Raw genomic sequence first — 24,418 nt, forward strand, 5'->3', positions numbered from 1 at the left:
GCATGGTGTCTAGTCGATCGGAGCTGCACGGAGGAAGGGTAGGAAGCTCTCGGCCAATCAGGACGGGGCATATGGTTCGAGGCCCCTGCAACTGATGGGGTCTTTCTTCGGTGCATGTGCCATTCTGCAGTCCGTTCCTGCCCAGCTCGAGCTCACCTCACGGAGTCACGGCCAGTGGGCGGGCCATGCCCTGCCGTGCCCTGGAGACGGAGAAAATACAGTGGGGCTACCCCGGACATCGGCGTGTTAAGAATGGCAGTCTCAGGCGCTGCTCGCTCCCTGCCGGGCGGGCGTTTTGTCTGTCATGCCCTGTGGGCAGTTCCTTCCATCTGTGTCTCAAGTGCCCAGGCGCGTCGAGCTGAGTGGTGCGCCTGAGGCGGGATGTTCCTTCCCTTGTCGGCCATTGTTCCTTTTGTCCACTGTAGAGTTTCATTTCCATTCACCCATTTCTCTCAAGTGACTTTAGTCATTTCCTCGTCTCATCAACATGCGCATTGCTGTAACGAAAGCAACCGTCAATGATGGATCAACGGAACGGACAACGGAGCTCAGAACCCCCGTCGTGAATCGCCCACCTTGATCGGGGCATCAGGATCCGAGCTTCTAAAAGCCGGACCCAAAACAACAAGGGGATTTAAGATCCGGGAATCTGGAGATCTATGGAGGGTTTGCTCAACTCCCGGTCCATCCACACAGAATTCCTGGAACACCGGCTTTTTTCTGGTTGTCCGTCTCTATTCACGCACACCATTTAACACAGCCGCCATCGCCAAAACAAATATTCCCGCCGGATGAGATCCGCTCTGTACCACCTGCAGACTTTCACCAGAAAAGAAACGAAGCTCTCATCAACCGTCGGGAACCGCATCCGACCCTCTCTTCTCTCTCTTCAAGCGCTTCAATACTCCGACCGCTCCGGTCTGCTCCGGCCTGTTCACCGCGCGTCCCCTTCTGGGTCTTCCGCTGGGCCTCTCGTAGCGGGTCCGCTCTCAGGATCCGCTTCCAACACCGGCCATCTCCAGACTTCTGCTCCGTTTCTCCAGCAAGTCACCTCGTACTCCGGTCCATGCTAACGCTCCCACTACCGCCACGAAGCGCTCGCTAGCTCGCTCCTGTTGCATCACCGAACCCTTGTCGCAGCCTCTGTCTTTCTTGCCCACCTCTGCCACCCACAGACCACAGACCGCCCTGTCCCTGACTGCCGGTCCCGTCCTCGTGACCGGCCCGGTTCCGTGTTGCCTTCGCAGCGTGGGATATTCATCTGACAGCAAGCCTCAACGCAAGCCTCAAGCAGGCGCCTGCGGCTGTCATCAAAGGATACGGTACAAGATGAAGCAATTTGCTCAAGAAGATATCTGATCGAATTGGTCCTTCGACACCAAGCCAGCCTGCATCGCCAAGAACGTGGGGGCACGGAAATTCCTTGGCATCGAGCGTGAGCTCCAAAAAGACGCCAACCTGACTGCGCATCATTACAATTATTCATGACGGTTTCAACTAGAAATACATTGCGACCTTTTGTCGTTTCCCCAGTCTCAGTATCCAAGGTCTATGCATGAGACTCTCCATCAGACGCCAAAGCCGATGCCAAAGGCAACGCCAACGTCAATCGCCGACCAAGATCCGAGATATCGCCTTGATGAGATCTTTTAACCATGCATGGCATGGTGTAACCCGCAGGTGGCACAGCGCAGGGGCTTGTCATCTGGGGTAGCTTCGCACAGAGCCGTGCATGGTCGACACCACCATCTCTTATGCGCCCTCGCAACCATGGACGCATGACCATCGTTTTGTTCATCTGGTCCGAATTAGGCCTTCTCGTCAGCCCTGTCCGATGGTGAATCGGCGAGCTCTTCGTAGCGGTTCATGACGTTTTCTTCTACCGTCTCATGGAACACGTCTACTTCGGTCGTGGCAAACTTCCTGGCACTGATACCTCGCTCAAAAAGCACATCGAGTTCCGCAAAGGTTCGGCCGTTCGGCTCTGGTAGGCGGAAGTAGGTGTAGATGATACACAAGAAGCAGATGCCGCCCTGTTACTCTGGTCAGCAAATTGTCGCTTGTTAGAGCAGCTTGGACGGATATTGGGACTCACCCAAAAGAATCCGGCATAGTTGCCCCAGTCCCAAGCGGTAGGGTTCAGCATATACGGCGTCAAGACGCTGTTGATGATGCCAATGATATTACTATTCCCATCGGGTTAGCGAACCGAACTAACAACATGTTCATCCCTGCAGCAGCGCTCGGGATGCTATTCCGATCACCGTTGTGGGGTCAATATTGAGAGACTCACTAAGCGTTACGGCCCAACACGACAGTCTTGATCTGAAGACGACGGGACGATAGCTCGCCAACGAGGGAGTAGCACACGGTGCCCACACTGAGCTGATAAAAGAGTGCCCACACGATCATCATGCTGCCAGTGGCCAAAGATGCCTGGTCTCGGTGAGCATCAGGTACAAGACCGAGAAATCCCATGACGAAAAGCATGGAGCAGAGACCGCAGAGTCCGTAAAGATATAGGGTTCGTCGGCCAACACCGAGCGTCATCAAAGACCAAGCACCCAGCACGCCAACCATATTGATGGCATACTGGCCGAGGGCAAACGAATACGCCTTGTCAGCTGAGAGACCGGCCTGCTCGAGGAAGTAAGTGGAATAGTTGGAAAAGGAGTTGCCGCTCAAGTTCTGTATCGCCCAGATCATGCAAACGATCTCGGTCCGACGAAGATCGACCCCTCTGAAACAGTCCCAGTATGAGGCACCGGCAGTCATCTTCTCCTCGAGGGCAGTGGTGTGCACCATCATGGCAATCGTCTCGTCGGCGTCAAAGTCGGTTTCGCGGTCGAGGCTGGTTAGACGCAGCAAGGCCTGCTTGGCCTCCTGGTTACGGCCCTTTCGGACGAGCCACCAAGGCGATTCAGGCGCAAAGAAGATACCCACGCAGAGGGGCAAAGGCCACATCCACTGCAGGGCATAGGGGATACGATAAGCCCACTCATCGTTACGGTTGAGCATAGCGCGAATAACGCCAATACCAATCTCTTGGCCAAGACCCCAGCAGAAGTTGACATAGGTGGTCAAGTAGCCACGGAGAGCCACAGGGCAGACCTCGGATGCATAGGTGATGGTGAGAGTCTGAAAGATACCCCACGGGATACCGCACAGAATCTCAGCAACGAGCAGGGTTTGGACGTTCTGGGCGGTAAAGAAGATGGCCGTGAAGCCGGCGACACAGATGAGGCAGGCACATACGGTGTATCTGTACCCAAGGCGCTCTGAAACCCAGCCGTTAATGAACAGGCCGATGATTTCACCGCAATTGGCTCCCTAGTTAGCAGGCTGTCAGCAACTACTCTTCTCTCCGAGTGAGGACACGAGGATATAGGACGAGTGTCTAACTTACATTGCTCAGACCGGCTTGCCAAGCGGCGGGAACCTGGTAGGTGCCGTCGTCGCCAAGAACACCATACTTTTTGTTGAACTGGGGGAAAGCGTCTAATGGCAAGTGTCAGAGGATGGCTCAACTACATGATGGAATGCTGATGGTAGTGATTGTGGGTGGGTATCCCAGATTGCGTTCAAGGACAAATAGATTGCCAAGTGGACAAGGGGAGTGGGAGGCATACAAAAATTGTTGACAAGACTAATGTCATAACCCTCCATTGCGATACAAGTGGAGATAAGGATACTCCAGAAGATGGCCTTGGGATAGAGCTTGATGCCCTGACGAAGGGTCATCTTGCGCTCCTTGTGAGCGGCGGCACGGGCATGCTCGATGATGTTACGGTGCGTCTTGCTGGGATCGGAGCTGTCGAGCGCGGCCGAGTCGTCAACGGCCGAGTCAATAGCGGCCGAAGTATCGGCAGGCGTCTTTGACGGCGGGGCGTCAACCGGGGCTGGCGACACCTTGTCTTGGTTGTCGGCCATGGCTTTGCCTAGTCAAGTCGACAATGGGTAGGAGGACTTGACAAGCTCTACCAAGATGGTGCTGTGGCTCAACTGACGGGAACCAAGAGAATACCAGTCTTCGATGGCTCAGAGACGCTGTTGAGATCGAGTGTCAGTCAGGCCTCAGGCAGACTGTCTGAAGAGCTTCAGACAAGTGAGAGATTGCGAGACCAAAGACAGGACTGCACTCGAACTGATAAGGTCTGGATGGACCAACCAGGATGAAGCGACGAGAGCCAATGCGACTGCACAAGGACGGTAGCAGCACTCACCATTGACAGCGGCAACGAACAAGCAAAGCAAGAAGAAGGACACAAGGAGGTGAGAAAGTCTGGGCCAAAGTCTGATGGGGTCGGGAGGAGCCTTTCTCTGGGAAATTATGGGGCCCCGAGGCCGACGAGTTTTGCTCTGGGGGCAGACTCTCGGCCCCAAGCGGGACGAACCATGGCCGGCCGAGTCGGGACAGAGACGTTTTGCTCATTTCGGACGGCCCAGTATGTGACTTGTCTCTTACTAAGAGACCGGGACTTATGAGGCCATGAACCGTGGGCAGAGGAGAGGTTGGGTTCAAGGTGCCATGCATGTGCAGTCCATGTCCAAGTGGGCCGTTCCTATCTTCGCTCGCAGATGGCCGGGGTCTCGGTGTTTAACGGCTAAAGTCTATGGGCTATTAGCAGGTGAGCTTTTTGGAGCTTTTTGGACGCCTTTTCTGTCGTCTGGGTGTCCCAGGAACTCTTTAGCATGGTTCACCCAAGGTTAAACCCTTTACAATATGCTTATTGGCAACCTTTTTCGAATATTCATCACGCGAGAAACACACCGTCAATTGAAGACATGCGGCTCCGCTTCCCTGGTTGCATGGCGGTCTCGGCGTTAACGCCTAGAAACTAAGAAAGATCAGCAGCCACTCAGCGTTGCCGAACCCCTGAGGTCATTGAACAGTTGGAGAGATTCCCATGGCCGTGGTAAGGCCGGGCGAACTTCACACCAAACGCAATTTTTTACGCTGTGGCAAAACACGCATTGAAGGACAGCATCTGCACTTTCAGGTCGCGAAGCCTCGCTTTACCAACATGCAAGGGCTGTTCCATCAACAGACCACATAGCGGCCGGTCTAGACTTTGCTATGACCAACACAGATGGAATCGTGTGATGTTGGCAAGAGTTGGGGTATTGGGGTATCCCTGCTCGCGGGCATTACTCCAACGCTCGGAGATCAGCCAAATTGGAGCAGACGGACTCTATTATTTGTCTAGGTGGATGGTGTTCCTCAACCACCAAGACCCAAATTAGTTGGCTAGCTTGATCGATACCGGACGGGGCATTTGGACCTTGCTCACGACGGCGTCATGTGGGGGTTCATGGCCATCTAGGGAAGTGGTGGGGAGATCGCGTTGGTTACCAACTCGCCGGGTCTCAATCTGCCCCTTCATCGTATTTTATCTTAAGGATTCTGATGCTGAGGGATTGGTATAAAAAGCTTAGATGATAGCTGAAAGTGCTCTCTCTCCCGACTCGAGAAGAGAGGTCTGTTAACCCCAATCAACACTAGTTCTTGGAAACTTTTGTAACTCCCTGTTACACCCACCATTCTCGTCATCCTGTTCTTACATCCGTCTTGAAATAATATGCATTGTCCAACCCCCTCAGTCCTTCTTCCACACATCCCTCCACCACTGCTTCAGCCCATACGCCTTTTCCTCCGCTTCGACGTGAACCCTCACGTTGTCCCCCCTCCCGGCCAGCGACTCTAGCAATCCCGTCTGCTTAGCTCTGTGACCAGAACCACCAAGTGATCTTGCTGTCCCACCCGCCGCGCGGTCTCGAATCTCGCGTGCCACCGTAGGCGCCACATCAGCAAAGCAAGAGTTGAGCTCCCGCTCGAGAGCGTAGTATGGCTTCTTTGCCAAGTCCGGCGCCATGAGGTTGTAGCTCCGCGCCAAAGTGTTGAGATGCTCGACCGTGAGCTTGTGATACGCGTGCTCAGCCTGCTCCCATGCCGTATCACGGAACGGTCTTCCCACGACTTGCGGAGCTTCCTTGACTCCCTCTTCCTCAACCTTCTTCCGCGCGATCGGGTTGTGAACCTCTTCAGCGGCAGCGTACTCCTCCGCCCTCCGCATCTGCTCCTGCAACGAACCGCCCCTCGAAGAAATCATCCTCGCCACATGTCTCCGCCAGTCATTCCTCAATCTCGCCCGAAACGCACCCGCTGCCTTGACGAGCTCCTGCTGCTTCTCGATCCATGGGGGTACCATGTCCTGCCGCTGAATCATCTTGTTCATGATATACTCTGTCGTGTCAATGAACGGATTATCGGCCCTTGCGTCTCTTTCAACGCCTTTGCCTCGAGGAATGTTCTTGAATTGACCCCGAGCGATGGCGTTCTCGATACGCTCGTTGGCAAGCGCCGCTAGCCCGCTGATGGTGTTTGGCAGTGCCCTCGCCCCTGGTTCGAACCTCTCCCGCAGCTCTTTTCGCCAAGCCTCCTTCTCCTCTTCGCTCATACCGTTCTTGGTCTTATCCTTCGCTCCCATGCCGACATATGTCGATACCCTATCCCTTGCCGTAGCAACCTTTTGCCCTGGAGACCGAGTAGGCTCCCTTTGAAGCCGCATATCCACCGGCGGTGGCTGATACTTGCCCCTAAGGCCAGGAGCAAGCGGCTTCTTAGCGTCGTCGAGCATCCTGAGCACCGTATCCGCCGTGTTCTCCTCCCCCGTCCAAGCCTGCGCCGAAGCAATGTGTCTCGTGCCCTCGCCAGCCGACGACGACAGACCAGCCTCCGTAAAGGCGCCCGCATGCTCCGACTTGAACTTGGCATCGGCAATCTTGCTCAAGAGCCTCTCCTTCAAATCCTCCGAGAAGCCCGCATCCTCAACTGCTCGACGTCCCGCTCTTCCGCCGGTGAACAGGGCTTCCTCAGTAGCTTCCTCTAATCGTCGAGCCATTGGGCCCAACTCCTTCTCGGGCGCAGGCTCTTCTTTCTTGACTTCTTCATTTTTGGTTGATTCCTCTTGTTTCTGACCCTCATCTTGAAGCTTGTCGGCTTGGGATGAGAACCGGGCGAGTGGCAATGGCCCTCGTTGGCGAGAGAGCTGAAGACATCGCCGGCAAATAAAAGGCGTCCGACGGAGAGAAAGAGCCGTATTCATGGTCTCCTGCAACAAATAAAACAAATAATTGAGAAATGGAAAGAAATTAGATAAAAGTGAAGCCGGCAATGCTGAGTTCCAGTCTGCATTAAGGTCGCGATCATGGCAAGAAGTTGATGACGGCAATTCGGCTTAGTCAGCCATCACCTACCCTGAAAACGCCTCATGCCCACGGTTGCCATAGATCTTAGCATCAGTGTTAACATCGTCTTGATGAATTATCTGTTGAAAAAGTCGGCCTAGCTATAAGACGATAACTCCATCTGCCTACACGATTGAACCAGTTCCCTTGTTTGTCTTCCCCATACCACACACAACTCAGCTTTGTTGAATATTTGCACCAAAAATGGATCCCTTCTTCACCCTGACACCTCCAGCAAAACGCGCCTCAAAGGAAGTGGTAACATGCGACAATCACCGCCATAGCAAACACCAAGCCCATTGAGGGACTTGCATGGAATGATGCATCCTCCTCCGCCTCCTCCTTGTCTCCTCCCTTTTCTTCTAGGTTGTTGATAATGTCTTCATCTGAAGGGTCAGGCCTGATCTTCCAGATACTGCTGCTGTTCCCATGGATCTCGCCACTCGCAATGTCGACTGTAGCTGTAAGACCTAGTACCTCGCCATCTTTGTCCAGGGCAGCAGCTCTTGCAAACTTTGGGTGAGCAAACCTTTCGAGCAGGATCTCTGTTTCAAATCCTGTGCGAGTCGAGTTGCCGATGACCTTGCGAGAGGTGGTCACGTTCTTCTCGTCCTCGCCAGCGTACTGTCATGGTCAATACCGAATCAGCCAACTGAGATTGTGAAATGACTTACCACCTCCCATCTGGCTACCTTGGTATCGCCATTCCACGAAAGATAGATGGTAGCGTCTGTCGTCACATTTCCTGGGGACACGGATGCAATTGACGGGCCCCATGGTGGTCGGCCATCCCAATCCATCTTCCACGCGCGGTAAACCGACATATCCATGTCCAATTGATCCTCATGATCGTGGGGCATCACCCCTCGTTGGATATCCATGGCCATTGTTCCATTGGCAAGATGCTCCGTGATGCCAGGGTTTGCACCCCAACCAACCAGGAAATTGCCGTTGTCTAGGCCTTGAACGCTCCCCCCTGAGCCAGAAGAGATGCCTTGAGGATGGTAAAATTCGTGTAGGAGCTTTACTGTCATCTCTTCGTAGTCGAGTTCCACAACAACCCCACGAGAGCAGTTGCCTTGACTGCAAGTGCCCGTCTCCCGAACCTGGTTGTCGAAGAAGCTGAGCCGACTCTCGTTTCCCTGGACAAACCTCGCATTGTACTGGTGGGCAATGTTTGTTGCGTTTCCGTTGCTGAGGTCTTTGAATTGATTTCGTTTGCCCCCCAGAATCCACCGCGGGTTGAGATCCTCTGCTCGAAGGAGGGCGATCGCTGATAGTGCCCTTGATGACACCAGATAGTGGCCGTCTTTAGTCTGTTTGAATAGTGAGAATGCTTCCATCAATCTGAGAAACAAACTCATACCTTGAACACGCTGTCCAGATGGAACCAGTCAAAGCCTTCGCCTCCCCTGAAAGTCGTCTCAGGGTTGTATTCGAGCAAGGTGTCGTTCAGGTTAAAGTGATTCGACGCTCTCCACACATTGGTGACGCGGTTTGTTTCAAGTTCAACCTCCTGAAAGACGGAATCGCTGAGCCACCCATCCATCGCCCCCCCAAGAACCGTCAGATTGAATCTGACGTCTTGGTACACCGACATGATGGCAGTTCCCGTGGTGGTGAATTGAAACTCGTGGATGTCAGCTTCAGTCCCACCCAGACCGTCCACGGTGACCGTCCATTTCTTCTGGTACGTATTGTCAAAGATGTGACAGAACCCCCCTTCGATGAAGGTGAGATACTGGAAACCCTGCCTCTCCTGCGCGCGGGCATCAAAGGCTCGCTGATACTTGAGATCGGCGTACACCAGGCTGAGATCCTTGCTCGAGAAGATTGCGGGCCCTCCTTTGCCTCTGTACTCCAGGGTCAAGAAGATATATCCTGAGTTGTCGATGAGATTCGGGTCAAAGGTGTTGACCTGAAACAACGGGGCAACGATATCCGAGGACTGGAAGGTCTGAGAGGGGAATTCACCAAGATAGCCGCGATTGTAGGCTTCGAGATCGCCAATGAGAGGCTTGTCGGCGGACACAAAGGTGGAAAGGAGAGCAAGGGCGGTGGCCGAGGGAAGTGAGGAGCGCATCTTGAGAGATAAGTCAGAGTGACTCGTCGTGAATGGAAGGTCCAAGAGGTGCAGCCAGCGAAACAAAGGGCAGAGGTCCAAGAAGATTCCAAAACGACACCAACTTCAATCTCGCGACAGGTCCAAGACTCGAGTCGTCAATTTCGGTGATGTAAGAGGGGAGTTGAGGTGGCTCGCAGAGAAGGCGAGGTCGCCTCTTGACGTTGAGGTTGCCATAGAAGGCAGTCGCGCTTTCTCATACAGGCCCAAGATTCTCTCTCCAATGGCCCCCTGTACCTGCCGGCAGGATGTGAGGATGCAGAAACAGCAAGAATGCTCTACTGATCATGCTCGCTCGAAAGCAGAATCTCTTGCTTAGAAGGGACCTTGATGAGTCTTGGTGTAAAGATAGTTGAAAACAGTTAAAATGTGTCCTAATTCAGGATGACTACTCCCTAATGTTTGAAGCGACACTGAAGCATTTGGTGTCGGCGTAGCATGAGGGCCGGGGAACGGTTCACCATCTGATATCCCACAAGCATCGAGGGACAGAATCTTGTACTCTTAATCAGGCCGTAATCAGAACCAATCCGACCAATATTCTCTTCAGGCGTCATCATATCCATAATGCTGCTCTATGCAGCCCGTGGGTCTGAACACTATATAACGAGCTCCAGCTCCAGGCCGACAAATTCCAAACCCGCTCTCCAAACACCATCAATCACTTTTCTTTTGTGAGCCAACTCTTTCAGGAGTCGAGCCATCCGAGAAAGAGGCCCAATGCTCAGGCTCGGTGTCGCGGCTCGCACCGGTGTCTCCTGTATATATATACCCAATCCATATCCATAACTCCTCATCCCATAGTGTATTAACATATATGTGTTTATGCCGTCATTTTCAACCATGAACATTTTCGCAGAGTCGGCAGTCTTCCTATATCCGTCCCCCTTCGACAACTTCTCGCTCGAGAACTTCGACCTGCCCAAATTCACCTGTACGCCGTCGCTCCATGACCCAGCGAGTTGCGCCGCTGTCTTGCTCTTTGGTATATGATATACTGTCGGCTGAGCCCTTGTGCCGATGACCCATGCTGGGTCGTTGAGGGGTGTCGCCAAGTTCGGGGATACTGACATTATTAGAGGGCTCCAGGGGGCTGACCATGGCGGATGGTGGCATGCTCTCTTCGGGATCCGATATTGGCGACAGTGAAATGCCGCTCTCATAGACCTTTGATGTAGGCCGGCTGACGTTCAAAGGGGCAACCTTAGCATCCTCCCGCATGTCGGACTCGAGCGGTGACAACGGCGGGACAGGAGGCGGAGGAGAGCCCAAGCCCGGAATGCCACCCGTCAATGTTGGGCTTCCGGAAATACTGATGCTGTCTGAATCGTGGCTAATGGTGGATAGCACTGAGTTCTTTCGAGCGTGGAAAGCAGGCGGGCTCGAAAAGTTGGGACCCCAAGGCGAACTGGATAGGTCGCCTCTCTCTGACCGAGGAGAGCCATTCTGGCTGGAAACGAGACTGGCCTGGGATCCTCCCCAGGCTCTGGATCGAAGCCGAAGTAAGGCAGAGAGACTCATTTCATCACCACGGTCCCCTAGCAGAGCCAGCTGGGCAAGGCCGGGACTCTGCAAAGGTGTTCCCCCACCAAACCCAGGCATACTGAGACTCATAATCGAGTTTCTATTAGAATACTCGGAGCGCTCCGTAATAGGCGTGAGATTGGGCTCTCTTGACACCATGCGACCACTGGTGCTGCGATCCAGACCTCCCTTAGGACCGAAGAAGCCGCCGTTGGCGTATTCGTAGTCAACTGTTTCAGACCCATGATGCGAGTTGGCAGGTGCCGAATAGAAGCCAAACTCCTGACCATACCATCCATCGCAATCGTTGGCCAGGGCACTAGCATTTGCCTCAGCGATGATGGCATCGTCGTCGAGTTCAAAGTCAGCCAAGTCTTCGTATGACTGGCCATAATCATCGTAGTCATCGATGCCATCAAGGTCCTCCTTGAACGACTCTCCGCGATCTGGGGTATCCGGAGAATGGCTTGGCTCGGATAGAGGCGTGTCCTGTAGTGGTGGTGATGAGCTACGTTGAAATTTACCCGACGCCGCCGCCTTATGAGCAGCTGCGGCGAGTGCGGCCTGGTAGGCGGCCATGGTGCCATCTGAAGGAGCCCCTTGATCCGCAGCAGAAGGCTCGGCTGGCGAATTGGACTCAGAGCTATCCTTCGGAGCCTCTGTCTCGGTACTATTCTTGGCTTCAACGCTCAACGAGGTATGTGCTGTTGATTGTGAGGCCGCCGATTGTGCCGAGAATCGGGTCGTCATGTCCGACTCCCGCTTTGTGTCATCCTCTTTTGCTGCCCGTCTTTCAGATTGAGCTTGCGCGAAAGCGCCGGCTATCGGCCGCCCAAACTGATCGGTATCATTGTTGTCGAATATTGACTCGTCAAAGGGGGTGTCGTCCCATTCTGGAGGGGCAGCAAGGTCCTCGGCGAACTCGTTCTCGAATCCTAGTATTCCATCATCGAAGTACAGGTCATCATCGTTAAGCGAGCGTCCCATGTTCATGGGGGGCAGGTCTTGGTTCTTCTGGAATGCGGCCTCATTCTCCAAACTGGGCACTCGCGGCACATCTAGACCCTGGATTCCCAACCCACCGGGTTGCATTTGTTGCATCGCCTGGGGATTGATGGGGAGGTTGGGAGACAATGCTCCAGACATGTTGGGAGTATATTGACTCGTCGCGAAGCCGATGCGGTTGCCATCTGCATCTCTTGGGGTTGGTACGAAGCCTGCACTGAGTGGGCTTGTCAGCGACGACGTTGGGTTGGATCGTTGGAAAACGAAGCCAGAAAAGTTTTCTTGGTCGTTGTCGGGGTCGTCGAGGTTATCGTCCAAATCCTCGCCCACCATAGGGATTTCTTCCTCGTAGATGTCGTCTTCATAATCCGCGTTGACGCCAGGGATCCTTTCTTCCAGGCCATCGTCATCCATCATGGCGTCGTAATCAAATGCGTCATCGTCAAAGTCGTCAAATCGAGAATCTCGTGGGCCAGAAGGCTCGCTTGTCTTCCTCTCTAGCTCTCGTTGTCTGTGTCTGTCCTCTAGGAGTTTTTCCTGCTTTGCGGCTCCGATCATGTCGAAACTAAATCTTGAGGATGTGCTCTTCATGTGTCGGGGTACTGCTGATGGGATGTCCTTGCCTGATAAACCAGAGAGCGAAGGCCCCCTGGAACGGCCAACCGGGACCGAGGCAGTCGACCTTGCATAGATGGAAGCATTGCTTTCGATTAATCGGGATGCTTGTGGTGACCTTGGCTGGACTGAAATTGGGCCTTCATCTTTTGGAGGAACTGGGGGTGCATCTGGTCCAGGGGATGCGCTCGTTTCTGGTATAGGATCATGTGTCCCTCTTGATATTGTGCTTGGAGTGTTTTTGACCAGTTTCGAATCTTGCGAGTAGACGGACTCGGAGGCGTTGCTGGGAATGCGCTGGGTTGAGGTCGACACGGGAGCCTGCTCAGGCTGTACGGCGGGTGAGTTTGGAAACCTTTCTTGCTCAGGAGGTACAGCAGAACCAGGGACTGGTGAGGTAAAAGATGCCTGCGAGGGATCCTTGGTAGGCGCATTCTTCTTTGGTCGTGGTGCACTAAAATCGTGAACTCGAGTACCCTTGATGCGTGGATCGTACATGGGCTCTTCCTTCTGTTTCGCCATGGGCAGTGGAAGCAGGTCTGGCGCATGTTGACTGTTTTTCCGCCTCATCAACAGAGTAGACATGGGGTTCTTGAGGAACGGAAGACCTTTCCTTGGCTTCGGGTTCTCGGTGTTGCTGGTAGAATGAACAAGGGAGGGAAGGTCTGTGACAAGCCGGGTACCTGCAGGGCGCCGACCTGTAGGCGCAGGTGCAGAGTTCTGAAACTCCGTGGGCGTGCTAAAGGAAGATGCTGCTTTCGTGTTCTTCAAAACTTGGGGAGGTGGCCTAGTGGATGGGGAAACATTCGCAGCTAGAGTTGGTTGTGAAGCTGAATACTGGCCCACCAGACCAAGACCTCTTCCACCGTCCATAGCTTCGGCAGCTTGGGCCTCCATATCGCGCTGATAGTTTCTGAGGGCGACGCCGCCGATGAACCCGGTTCCGCCGTTGAAGGGCGACTTTGGTGTCTGGTGAGGACGAGGTTCTACCTGACTTGCCATGCTAGCATGTTGTTGATGGTGCCGCGACTGATCGAGCTCGTCTGACGTAACGCGGGCTATAGGAGGGAGAGTAGGAGGAAGGCCGGAAGGACTCGACACGGTTGGGCGTAGGTCTGGTGATAGCACATCGGAAGGGAACGGCGCAGAGTAGCCGGCCGGGGGTGAAGTAGTATGTTGATCGGGAGATGGGGAAGCAGGATTCGATGGCCCTCGCCGGTGGAACCTCAGATGGGACAGCATACCGGCGGCCAGGCTTAGATCAAGCCTGATGAATCAAAATATCGGCGGCGGCTGGGGTGGGGGGAGGGCGGGAGGACTCGAGCTCAGGTAGCGGATAGCGCAAATGCGCAGCGTGCCGTGGGGCGGCAGCTGATGGTGTAGGGCGAGGCAGCGGACAAAGTGGCCTCGATGCGATCATGACTCGAAGGGTCGTAGCCGCGGGAGACTCGCGCACATGGTGTTCAGCGGGCAGGCTGCTGCGGAGGAGGGTGCTATTCGGGCGCGGAGCGGCGAAGCGGCGTATCGATAGTGGATAGGTTCACAGCGTAAGCCAGACGCTGGATTGGCGATACGAGGGTCGGTTCGCGTAGTGTGAGGCTATGGATGAGGGATCCAGCCATGTACGCAGTAGTGAGATGTTTTGTCGACGAGAGTGAGATGGGATGTTGTCGGGAAGAGGCTGAGGCAGTCCCGAGTGGCATCCGTGGTTGGTGACGGGTTTACGGTTTCAAGGCGTCCAAAGCCTGACAGGGGTGAGATGCACGTGCAGGAGCCACTCGGATGCGACTCTGACGTGTTGCCGAGATATATGAGAGTTGACAAGAGGGATTAAGGTGATTTCTGTTTCGAACAGAGTATTGGCTAATAGGTACGGTTTAATTGTTATTGGACCAATATCAAGGGACGATTCGAATCACGGTGCTGGTAAAGTTGTTTAGGACTTCGGTTGACCGCGTTGGATGTAGCCCCGGTTGGTGATGCATGTGTGGGGCTGTTTTGGTGGTTGCTGCAAGGTGTGAATGCGCCTTCTCTATAAAAAGAACAAGAATCCCTTGAAAAAGGTCATTCACCTCCATTTGGGCCACGAGCAACCGTCTTTCTCCCTCGTGACGGCTATTTACCGCCCTTGAGAGAAGCTCATCTTGTCCGCCCTTGACAAGGGCCTTTTTAAATTGCTCTTCATCTCCCTCTTGTTACTCAGCTCCGGTCGTGTCCAAGTGGACTCGTGATAGCCTCAGCTATTTGACCCGACAAGGCAATAGCTGACCACTTGTCCTTAAAGTCTGAGACATGATATTTCCAGGATGATTCTTTTCTCCAAGACCCCGTTATGAGGGAATGTTTGTCTTGGTCAAGTTTCCCCGATTGGACCCGTACCTTTCTACTCATTTCACATTCCTGAGACTTGACTCAATGGTTTCCTTCATCAAGGACAAGACTCCAGTTTTCTGGAAATGTTGACCGAGCGACATCAACATCAGGACAAACCTTCTTTACGTTTCCGTCGTGCTGGTACGAAAAATGTGCTCGAACCTTGTGTTATCGAGAAACCAAAGGCCGGAAAAGGATTCTCCACTCCTGCAGGGATGACAGTTCTGTGATGGAAGACGCGGAGCCGGGCGAAGACAAGAAGACACTGCTGAGATTCAATTAGCACATTGCCCCCCTAAGGTTACTAAGATACAAAGGTGTTTTCAAAATGATGTTATAATCGGTAGGTAACAAGAGATCTAAAGTATTACTTCTTTTTCAAAAAAAGATATCTTTATTCTTTTAGGGCATTCTATAAAATACTGTTATTAGAGAGACGTCTTGGAAAGCAGAGCCAAACTGTGCGCCTTTGGCGTCTCGTTTATTTCTTGACCCGCGGGACGCGGTCTGAAGGGAGGATGTTTACAAGAACTAGGACTCCGCCGTTAATGAATCCTTTGCAGGGTATCCCCTCAACACAACTCGTCAATTTCTCCTTTGGTGATCGCGCTGTGATCTGCCTTGCTTACACCCTCTACCAAGGCCTTAGCTTTGCACAGCCCGGCGCGGCAGCCCAGGTTATTTAGCGCTCACCCGCCACAGAGATTCGAGTGCCAATCGCGCCAAAAGCTGACATGGATGAATCAGCATCGTCAGGCTGGCGGCCCTGCCTCGCTTATGGCGACTGTTGTCACAAATGGCTGCAAGTTTGCGTTGTATGGCGTCTGGAGTTGCCTCAAGTCCGGGGCCGGCTCGGCCAAAAGAAATGGGGAGACATGGGGAAATGCCAGCGCATGAGCGACAGCGGCATTGACAGCAACAACCCATCCTACACTGTCCAAGATTGGACAGTTCTTGGCAGCAGCCCACCGTCATGATGGCATCGTGGCACAGAGGACCCGTCAACTGTTTCAAGCCACAAGTTGTTGAGCGTTGAGCGTTGAGTGAGGCACAGGCTCATATCTCCGCAATCTCCTTCCACAGGTCGATGGCTACACAAGACGAGATGCCGACTTTGTCCTTGGGAGGACAGCAGACATCTCGGCAGACCTCATCATCGGCCCATTGTATGTGCCTACGGTCTCGGCGCTGCGAGGTGTTATTACCGATCTCACTGATGACGCATGATACATGTTACCCTCGAGCAGATGCATGTGTAACGTCAGGGCAGATAGTGGACGGAGAAGATAACCGCTTTGAGGGAAGAATCAGGACAAAATGAAACAGAGCTGTAGAGGCGAGTTAACATACCTATTGATGATGGCAGGATAGGGCGTTATGCATCGACGTTTGGGGCTTGCTGCAACACATTGGATGGATGGATGTATTGAGACGGGAGGGAGCCGCTATGATGCATGCCCGGTACCTGAGTCTTGGGGTTTGCCTCGTGCCTGGTTGCCTCTTCTGGCCTCACAAAACACCAAGACGTACTTCATCTACAGTTATTCGTCACCCCGCACAATCTCCCAGAAGGGTGCAACACCGCTCTCGACAATCGCAAACTCGCCAATGTAACGGCAGCATGTCTTGGACAATGTCACTTTGAAAGGGACCCTTGTCGGTGCCGCAGTGCCGGTGGCTTGACAGGAGGCGCCGCCAACCGCGAACGCTCCACTGCTGACGACGACTTCTTGGGGTTCAATTTACGGATATCGGCTTCTGGACGCGACAGCTGGTTCGTGGCAAGCCATTCAGATGACGAGGACAAGGCCGGATCGGGGCTCCCATCGCGGGAGACGGCACCGCGACGCAACGCAACACTCACGGGATGTGGGCACAAACTCGACGGACAGCTACTGCAACCTCGCAAGACGACACCCAACGACTGGCTGAAACAGGCGAAATTCAGGAGATTCGACCTCTGGGCGAGGAGTTGTCTTGGACTCTTGGCCACATGAATCCCACAAATGCGCAGGGATCCATTGAGTTTTTTGAGTCTTGTATCCATGGGCTGCATCCCTTCCTCCCACAATCCCGCTCCCACAAGGCTGGCAGGTCGAGCTTGGCCGCGCAAATCGAAGCTCTTGGACGGCAACGATAACTCTTGGCTCAGCAAGCCGGTGACCTGGGGGAGGGCATTCTAGTGCCTAATAAGTCGGTGGTCCTCCGCTGAGGCCGTTGCACTGCTCTCCACCCCTTGTTCGTCCCCCGCCAACTCGCTCCCGTCTTCTCCTGACTTGTGTTGTTGCTTTGTTTGACGAGTTTCCCAACTTCGCTGCACTGCGCACATCAAGTCTTTCGTTTCAACCATTTTCTCCTGGCATCTTTTCCCTCTGATTCCGCGTAAACATTCTAGACTACATCTCGGCATCTCGCCTTTTCCTTGATGAGCGAGCAGCTGACGCAAATTCGTCCTCGCTCTCTCACTTCATCCACATCTATACGCCTCGCCCGAACCTAGTCAGTGTCTGTCACTGCCAGCATTCCACACGACGTCAGCGCTTCAGAATTTGGGCGAGAATCAACTGTACGCCTCTTGTTCTCGACTGGATAAATCGGCAGTGATTATTTTTCGCATTTCCGTTATCCGCTTATCATCACCGGCCTCGGCTGGAACGGCATCTCTATAAACACCCTTTCAAGTCCACTTCTCCCCGACCCTAGACTTGGACCGTGGGTTTACAACTTCATCACTATATGCAGCTTCGTCGCATCATGCTCAACCCAGTATGGAAATCACCCTCCGAGCTCGATCATCAACTTCCAAGCCATCATGACAGCGACAACTCTTTGATGAGCCAGCTCGGCCTAAGAAACGTCGTCATTTTCTGCTCCACCCGTGTTTGGCGTGGAGGGTTCAGGCTCCTCCTCCAAGCCTCGGCCTTGTTTTTTGCCGTGTTTGTTCTTTTTGGCCTGTTGCCTGCACGCATATCAGGCGGCTCCTTTCACAATGGTTTTCTATCATGGGGCCCTGAGCGGCTACCAGAAGCGAACCTGAGGGTCGTGGTATTCGGTTCCCCCGACATCATGGGTAGCGCCACCGACGCCTCACGAAGCCGCCGAACGTGGACCGAGGCGCTATGCGAAGAGGTAAGCTAAATCAACAACGGGCTGTAGCTATGCAACTGACATCCATCCCAGCTCAACTGCGCATCACACATCTCCCTCGTGCCGTCTGGTGGTCCCAGCAAAGGTCTCGTCAACAGCACTCTCTACGAAGTGGCGATACAGAAGCTGCTCGACATCACCCGACACACCGACGTCAATGAAAAGCCTGCTCTGGATTACGACTACCTTTCTCAGCAGTATCCAGCTCCTTTCCAAGTCCCCAGTCTGGCAGATCAGGTACAAGAGTTCCTTGCTATGCCGCCACCTGAAGCCACCCCTCGCGAGACATTGTGGATCTTTACCTTTGGCGCCTGGGAAATCTGGAACATGGCAGCGATGCCACGAGAACACTCGGAGGAGATTATCGAGATAATGACGGACGAGATCATCGACCAGGCCGAGATTCTGTACCGGGCATCACTGGACCCAAAATCTGTTGCCTACTCGGACTTTTGGACCAATGCCACTGAGTCTCAGGTTAAGGAGCTAACTGCCCCTGGCGCCATTGACAAGGTCGACGAGCGCAGATTTGAGAGCTTCCGCATCGTGATCCCAACACTTTTTGACATTTCGATGACTCCCGGCTGGAGTGGTCGACCGAAGCCGCCGTCTCCCAACAGCCTCGCCGAGCAGACGCGGAATGCTGCCGAGCTCACCAGGCACTGGAACAGAATGGTTTCGTTTGCAATCTCGCAGTGGAGGGAGAAGGGTACGAAAAAGCCCGATGGATTAGTGGAAGAGGGAGCCGAAAAGTCGAGCAAATCCAAGAGGGACGATACTGCCAGCAATGCTGAGCACACCAACAAAACCGAGAAAGCCGGCGATCGGGTCATCTTTGCTCCATACCCTCTGCGAACTGGATTCAAACTCAACCCCGTCAGGCCAATTCTCGATGCCATGACAGAGGAGGAGATGCAGCGCCTAAAGGTGGCAGACTCGCTAGGGCGTGGAACTCTATCAAGCAACGACTCGATGCGATTCGCCGATGTCTGGACACCATGCGTCAAGGGCAAGATGGACGATCTTGTTATCGAGACGAAGCAGTTGACGGCTGAATGTCAAGCCCCCGATGACCACCTATTCTACGACTCCTTTACCATAAGCGAGAGGGCCATGAAGGGTGCGGTCAAGGTCATGGCCGAGGATGTCCACAATAATATGTTTGATCGAAACATTAAGAAGGGCTGGTGGGGTAGAAGAACATAACCAGGCAAAGTGTTGATTCAGCATTGTTTCGACGTTGTGATAGTAGCGTTGGTTGATACCCGAGCATCATACGAGAGAAGGGGGAAAATCATGCATGATTCAAGACAGGGTTAGGATCGGTGAATGGCGTTTTAGGAGGTCTTGGTTCATGAGTCGATAGACCTAAGGCGGTCCATGCCTTGTACTTTTATATAATAGGGGTCCGGAGCATTAGCATAGCCAACAGCTTATTTATTATGTTGTGTTTTAACCATGGCTTGGGTAACTTGTGTAAAAAGCTCTGTGCAATGTCAGCATTCCCACTTTAAAGTTGACCTCCCCGGGCCGACCCTTGATGGAGCACCAAGGGATTGGATTTGTTGGTTCAGCGCCTCTCCCGAGGTCCAGGTGGTTGGCGCCATCTTGATGGATCTTGGGGGAGACGCTAGTGATGGTATTTGTCTAGGTATCCAGGTGTTCGTAAATGGGTCGGGTTAATAGCGAGTCGCCAATGCGGGTTAACGCATTTTTCGTATTCGACTGTAGGTGGTACGGCATTTGCGAGTTGTCGTATCCATCTTGTGGCGGAGACAATGACCGGGACCCTTGTGCTTCTAAAAGACACCCCTGTTCTACTGGAGGAAATCTGTCTCCTAGCGTTGATATCCATCGTCGCTTTAGACTTATGAATCAAGTCACTGGTGCAATCAAGGCAACGCTTGGTTGCAAAGGATTAAAGCATGTGTTTCATACCATTGCGAGCCTGGAGAATATAAACACCTCAAGAATCTCGGCTCGCAAGATGATACGATGGGTGGATCGCTCAAGAGCATGCCATTTTAGAGTCTCTTCTTCAAAGATGTACTACGTGGAACGAGGTCCATGATGTGTTGGAAGCAGAGTCTCCAAAAGGCCAAAACACGAAACTTGTCCGTCATTACGGGACGACTCACAAAATGGATGTGTCCAAGGTCACTGGTCCACCAAGGTGGACTTTACAAGAGGATAACGTACTCAGAGCTTTTCCAGTCTATGTTCCTCGACCTGAGTATCCCACACATTCTTTGGAGGCAATGGGCCCAGGGCGCACCCGTGGCACGACAGTTGTAGTCTAAGGTATGGCCTACCTGTGAGAAATCCCGAATCTATTCTCTAAATGCGCACACTCTTCTTCGGGTCACCGAATGGCTTTGGCGGCCAACACTCGTTGCGCACGACCCGAGTCAAGTCTCGGGTGCCTCCTCTATCTCGCGCGATCAGGCGCGCTGGATCATGGCGTCACGGTCAGGACCAGTGCCGATGTACTTGATCTGCTCAACTTTAGTAATCGCGGTCTAGGTCAGTATGCACCCGCTCCTACCTTGACTCCGACAAACTTCTCGATGTACTGCTGGTGGTCAGCGCTACTGTTCGTTCTGCTAGCGCATGTGAATATACTCACCTCAACGTAATCGCGGGCCGCCTTGGGGAGATCGTAGTAGGTCTTCGCGTTGGTGGTCGGCTTTTGCCAGCCTGGCATCTCGTGGTAAACCACCTCGGCTCGTTCCAGGATGTCAAGATCCGCAGGGTAAGAGTCCAGTTCCTGTCCAAACGGTGAGCAGCTCCACAATCTATCATGATCTCGTTGACATTGCTGACCTCTCCGTCGATCTTGTAAGCGATGGCGATCTTGATCGTTTCGAAAGTATCCAAAATGTCGAGCTGCAGAGCGTTAGAGCGTTTTGACGCGTGTCATAAGCATGCCAGAGGCGCTGTCTACCTTGGTGAGATTCAGGCTGTCGTAGTAGTTGATCGAGTTACTGTACTTGACAACAACGAGGTCTGTGTATGTTTGTCAGTTGTGTTCCCGACCCAGGGATTTGAGGTTGTGCCTACCGAGCCTGAGAATGGTTAGTAAGTCTGTCAGCTGCAAAGAACCATGATGAAAACTCACCATCCACATCGGCGTCTGCGGCCAGTCGACGTTCCCTAAGTCTTGTCAGCGGTAAAAGTTCGAAACCTCCACGGCGCTTGTGACCTCACCCATTCGCGTCCAATCTCCTGGAGCTTGGTGCCAATCCTGATGTTTTCATTCAGCTTCAGAGTGACTTCAACATGGTAACTAAGACGTACTCTTCGGTATCTTCGGTCTTGAAGGCTCCCGACCCGACACGGGTGGTATCTGTTGTTTGTCAGCAGTGAATTACGGCCTTGGAGTAATCAACATACAAGCCTTGACCACTCCAACCACCTCTGTGATGTTCTTTGGGTTCAGTGTGAGTCCACCAATGATACCAGCAAGCGTAGTATTTGAGGAAGTAACGAACTGTAGTTAATTATGAGTACTAGTGCAAACTGAAAGGCCAAGTTGACTGAAACTTACTGGGTAGGAGCCATAATCAACATCGAGCATCAGTGCCTGTTCAATTCAGTACTATTCGTTTAGTCATATGATGGAAACCTTACGTTTGCGCCTTCGATCACAATCTTGGTGTTGCTCTGCTGTGCGGATCTCATGAAGGACACGCCGTCCACGACGTACTTCTTCAGCGTCTCCCTGTACTCATCGAAACGAGCAAGTTCGGCCTTGATGTCGTATTCGAACAGTTCTCCGAAGCGCTTTTGATAGCCATCGGCCAAGCGCCTCACCTTCTGTTCGAAAAGTTCAGGGTGGAAGACGTCAGTCAATTTGATGCCAGTTCGCTGGGAAAGTCAGCGCACTGTCCGCCCCCTTGACGTGGCTATCTCTTACCGCTCTGCTTGTCTGATAGCAGGGGCCAATGCCTATGGCGGACGTTAGACTTCGTTGCTTAAATAGTGTCGCTAGCACGACGATGACCGAGATTCTCCCCGCTATTGAGATTTGGGAATGCTTGCAATGAGGTGACAGAAGCAGAAAAGGATAATCCGACATGCAGTCCTGGGGGTAGCGTACCGCGTTTTGTTGTTCCGATAGCTGAGTCTGGGGTAGACTTTAGCTGCTGTTTCTCAACGACAATCTCGGAAACTATGGGACGAACCTCCAAGTTCCCTCTCCTCGAGACCATCCACTGCAATGTGCATGTCCAGGAGGACATTGACCCTGTCAGAAACAAGAATCCGATCATGTACCGCAACCAGACCCTTGTCCTCGAGCTCCTGGAGCTCGCTGAAGAAACTTGGGCTAGAGGACAGAGTCAGTCTTCTTGGCATGTTCGTTTGAGGGGCGCGAGCCAGGCGAGACATCGACAAGGTGCCGATGCGGTAGTCGAGGTAGGGGTGGAGGGCCATATGGAGACTAACACGTGAAAGACTACGCCTGAACCGATGAAGTTCATGCTATGATACTTGTCAGCCTCGCTGCTGCCAGCTTGAACGAGCATTATCTTTGACAAACCATTTTGGGTTGATAAGCCCAGAGGGCAAGAGGTGAAAGCTGTCTCTATGTTAGCAGCCATGTAGTCCTTTCAGGTGTGCTGGTTCTCACCTATACGAAACTCCGTTTATACTTGGCACCAATTAGCAACACAATATATATATATATATATATGGAAAAAATTCGACCAACCGAACTTCGTGCCCAGCATTGTTGCCCCCCTTTGGCGATAATTAGCAGGTATTCCAGCGCAAATTTGTTGTCTGGGGAGGTTTGGGATTGGGGGAAGCCGTAGGTCGACCGGAATCTGCCTGCGTTGTGCTTACCGCGGCTCGGGCACAAAGTTGCGCCTCTTGGCACTGTCCATCAACCAATTTGCCTTTCTGAGTACACAGTGTCGTTAGTGCTTGGGTGTCATCGGCTGTGTTGGGTCCTCCTCGAGTACTCACGCCTTCGTCGCCTGCGGAAGTCCTGGTCAGTATAATGAGATGGAACCGATATCGGCTGGGTGCTGGGAAAGGGGTATATTTCAGGTAAGGGAGAAAAACATACCCCATTGGGCCCCAAGAACGACAGTGATAGTCATGTTGCTCAGGATCAAGTTTGGCTGTCGTGGGTGCCGTCGTTGTGATTGCAGAGAAGAAAAAAAGGCAAAGTCACGAAGTTTTAGACTGCTTCCGAAAGGTGCGTCAAAGACTCAGAGCCGCCGCGTGATTTAGCGGGGTACTTGCACATGGAGGGGCATTTCTTCGATTGCTCGACGGCTTGTGGGGCGTGAGTTGACCCATGCAAATCATAGCTCAGACAGTTCTGGTAAGAGATACCTCTCAAGACGAGATAGAAATGCCCTGGCAAAAGTACTTCTTAACGACGACGACAGTGATCTAGTGCCAAGAGATGCCCCTCCATCCCACCATCAAGTGCTCCTCCGAGTACAATCAGCGGCAAGGTACTGGATGAAATGGTTTGAGGCATTTTTGAATCTGCAAGGTACCAACTATACTGTGCCTCTGAGTTCGTGAGCAACCAAGGATGTCGACCTACACTTTATATACATATTTCGAAGCGCCCAACCTGGCCAGACTGACACCCATGACAGTTCATCCGAGGGATGCTTGACGTTACTGATATTCCTGCTATAAAGTAAGAGTACGGCACGCTATCAATACTGAGGAAGCCCCGTTCTATGAGTAGGAGAGACTGCTTTGAAGGCTGGTTTCTACACTGAGAGTTTGTAGCTACATTGACTTAATATCTTATATTGACGGATCATCGGAGAATGTAAAGCTGGGTGAAGATCTAGAGTCATGCAAGCCACTTCCAGTCATAGCTTAGTGCTTTAAGCTGACTGTCTCCGAGATTGCTCCCAACAAGTCTGCGCAGCCATGATGGGCGAGCACAATTCAAAGCATCAAACGATCAACAATTACAGTCCTCGGTGGCACACCTATGCAGGTGCTTTGACACCTCAGCTCTCTTTCCCAGCCAGCAACATGGCCATCTTCCCGTTGCTAGCCTACGTACAGTAGCGTAGCACTGCCGTTTTAAGGTGTCGGGCAGGGCATCGTCATCATGCAGCGACGTCACCTGGACCGAGCCACCCACAATCTTTCTGCAAACACACCAAAGGACCTCACGCTCCCCGGGCGATCTTTGACGATCTTGAGGCCAGCCATCCTATTGAACCAGCAATAATTAAGCATCGCCATGTCTTGGCCTCCCCCCGCACAGCCTTGCTGATGCCCATGAGGTCACGGAGCAGAGCCAAGACTTGGGCGTGCTCAGCAGCCATGGATGTCGGGCGCCTGCTCTTATTGTCGCCTCGCCCTGGTGACTGAGACCTTCCTGTCTTGCGACTTTAATAA

General features: G+C 53.0%; 6 protein-coding genes across 6 annotated transcripts; 1 reads left to right on the forward strand and 5 right to left on the reverse strand.

The window, feature by feature from the left end:
* Positions 1-1,808: 1,808 nt before the first annotated feature.
* LRP88_03160 (uncharacterized protein) lies at positions 1,809-3,930 on the reverse strand (the record flags this gene model as incomplete). Its single annotated transcript, XM_083239790.1, has 5 exons — positions 1,809-2,033; positions 2,096-2,186; positions 2,294-3,330; positions 3,407-3,498; positions 3,630-3,930. The coding sequence occupies 5 exons, from the start codon at positions 3,928-3,930 to the stop codon at positions 1,809-1,811; spliced, it is 1,746 nt and encodes a 581-aa protein (XP_083104920.1).
* Positions 3,931-5,597: 1,667 nt separating this feature from the next.
* LRP88_03161 (DnaJ family domain-containing protein) lies at positions 5,598-7,106 on the reverse strand (the record flags this gene model as incomplete). Its single annotated transcript, XM_083239791.1, has 1 exon — positions 5,598-7,106. One exon carries the CDS (start codon positions 7,104-7,106, stop codon positions 5,598-5,600), a length of 1,509 nt encoding a protein of 502 aa, XP_083104921.1.
* A 388-nt stretch (positions 7,107-7,494) lies between these two features.
* Positions 7,495-9,331, reverse strand: LRP88_03162 (uncharacterized protein; the record flags this gene model as incomplete). Its single annotated transcript, XM_083239792.1, has 3 exons — positions 7,495-7,872; positions 7,923-8,564; positions 8,732-9,331. The coding sequence occupies 3 exons, from the start codon at positions 9,329-9,331 to the stop codon at positions 7,495-7,497; spliced, it is 1,620 nt and encodes a 539-aa protein (XP_083104922.1).
* A 912-nt stretch (positions 9,332-10,243) lies between these two features.
* LRP88_03163 (uncharacterized protein) lies at positions 10,244-13,756 on the reverse strand (the record flags this gene model as incomplete). Its single annotated transcript, XM_083239793.1, has 1 exon — positions 10,244-13,756. One exon carries the CDS (start codon positions 13,754-13,756, stop codon positions 10,244-10,246), a length of 3,513 nt encoding a protein of 1,170 aa, XP_083104923.1.
* Positions 13,757-17,953: 4,197 nt separating this feature from the next.
* Positions 17,954-19,240, forward strand: LRP88_03164 (uncharacterized protein; the record flags this gene model as incomplete). Its single annotated transcript, XM_083239794.1, has 2 exons — positions 17,954-18,016; positions 18,068-19,240. 2 exons carry the CDS (start codon positions 17,954-17,956, stop codon positions 19,238-19,240), a joined length of 1,236 nt encoding a protein of 411 aa, XP_083104924.1.
* A 1,235-nt stretch (positions 19,241-20,475) lies between these two features.
* LRP88_03165 (adenylosuccinate synthase ADE12) lies at positions 20,476-23,139 on the reverse strand (the record flags this gene model as incomplete). The annotated part of the gene is made up of 20 exons (XM_083239795.1): positions 20,476-20,529; positions 20,580-20,606; positions 20,661-20,801; positions 20,858-20,920; positions 20,979-21,040; positions 21,095-21,099; positions 21,153-21,187; positions 21,242-21,278; positions 21,332-21,380; positions 21,428-21,524; positions 21,582-21,617; positions 21,665-21,901; positions 21,951-21,982; positions 22,134-22,160; positions 22,219-22,361; positions 22,481-22,516; positions 22,575-22,613; positions 22,880-22,936; positions 23,003-23,024; positions 23,106-23,139. The coding sequence occupies 20 exons, from the start codon at positions 23,137-23,139 to the stop codon at positions 20,476-20,478; spliced, it is 1,233 nt and encodes a 410-aa protein (XP_083104925.1).
* Between the last annotated feature and the right edge of the window lie 1,279 nt (positions 23,140-24,418).

Source organism: Fusarium phalaenopsidis (assembly GCF_050370095.1).
Source record: "Fusarium phalaenopsidis strain FUZ10S chromosome Unknown contig_32286, whole genome shotgun sequence".
Taxonomy (NCBI): Eukaryota; Fungi; Ascomycota; class Sordariomycetes; order Hypocreales; family Nectriaceae; genus Fusarium; species Fusarium phalaenopsidis.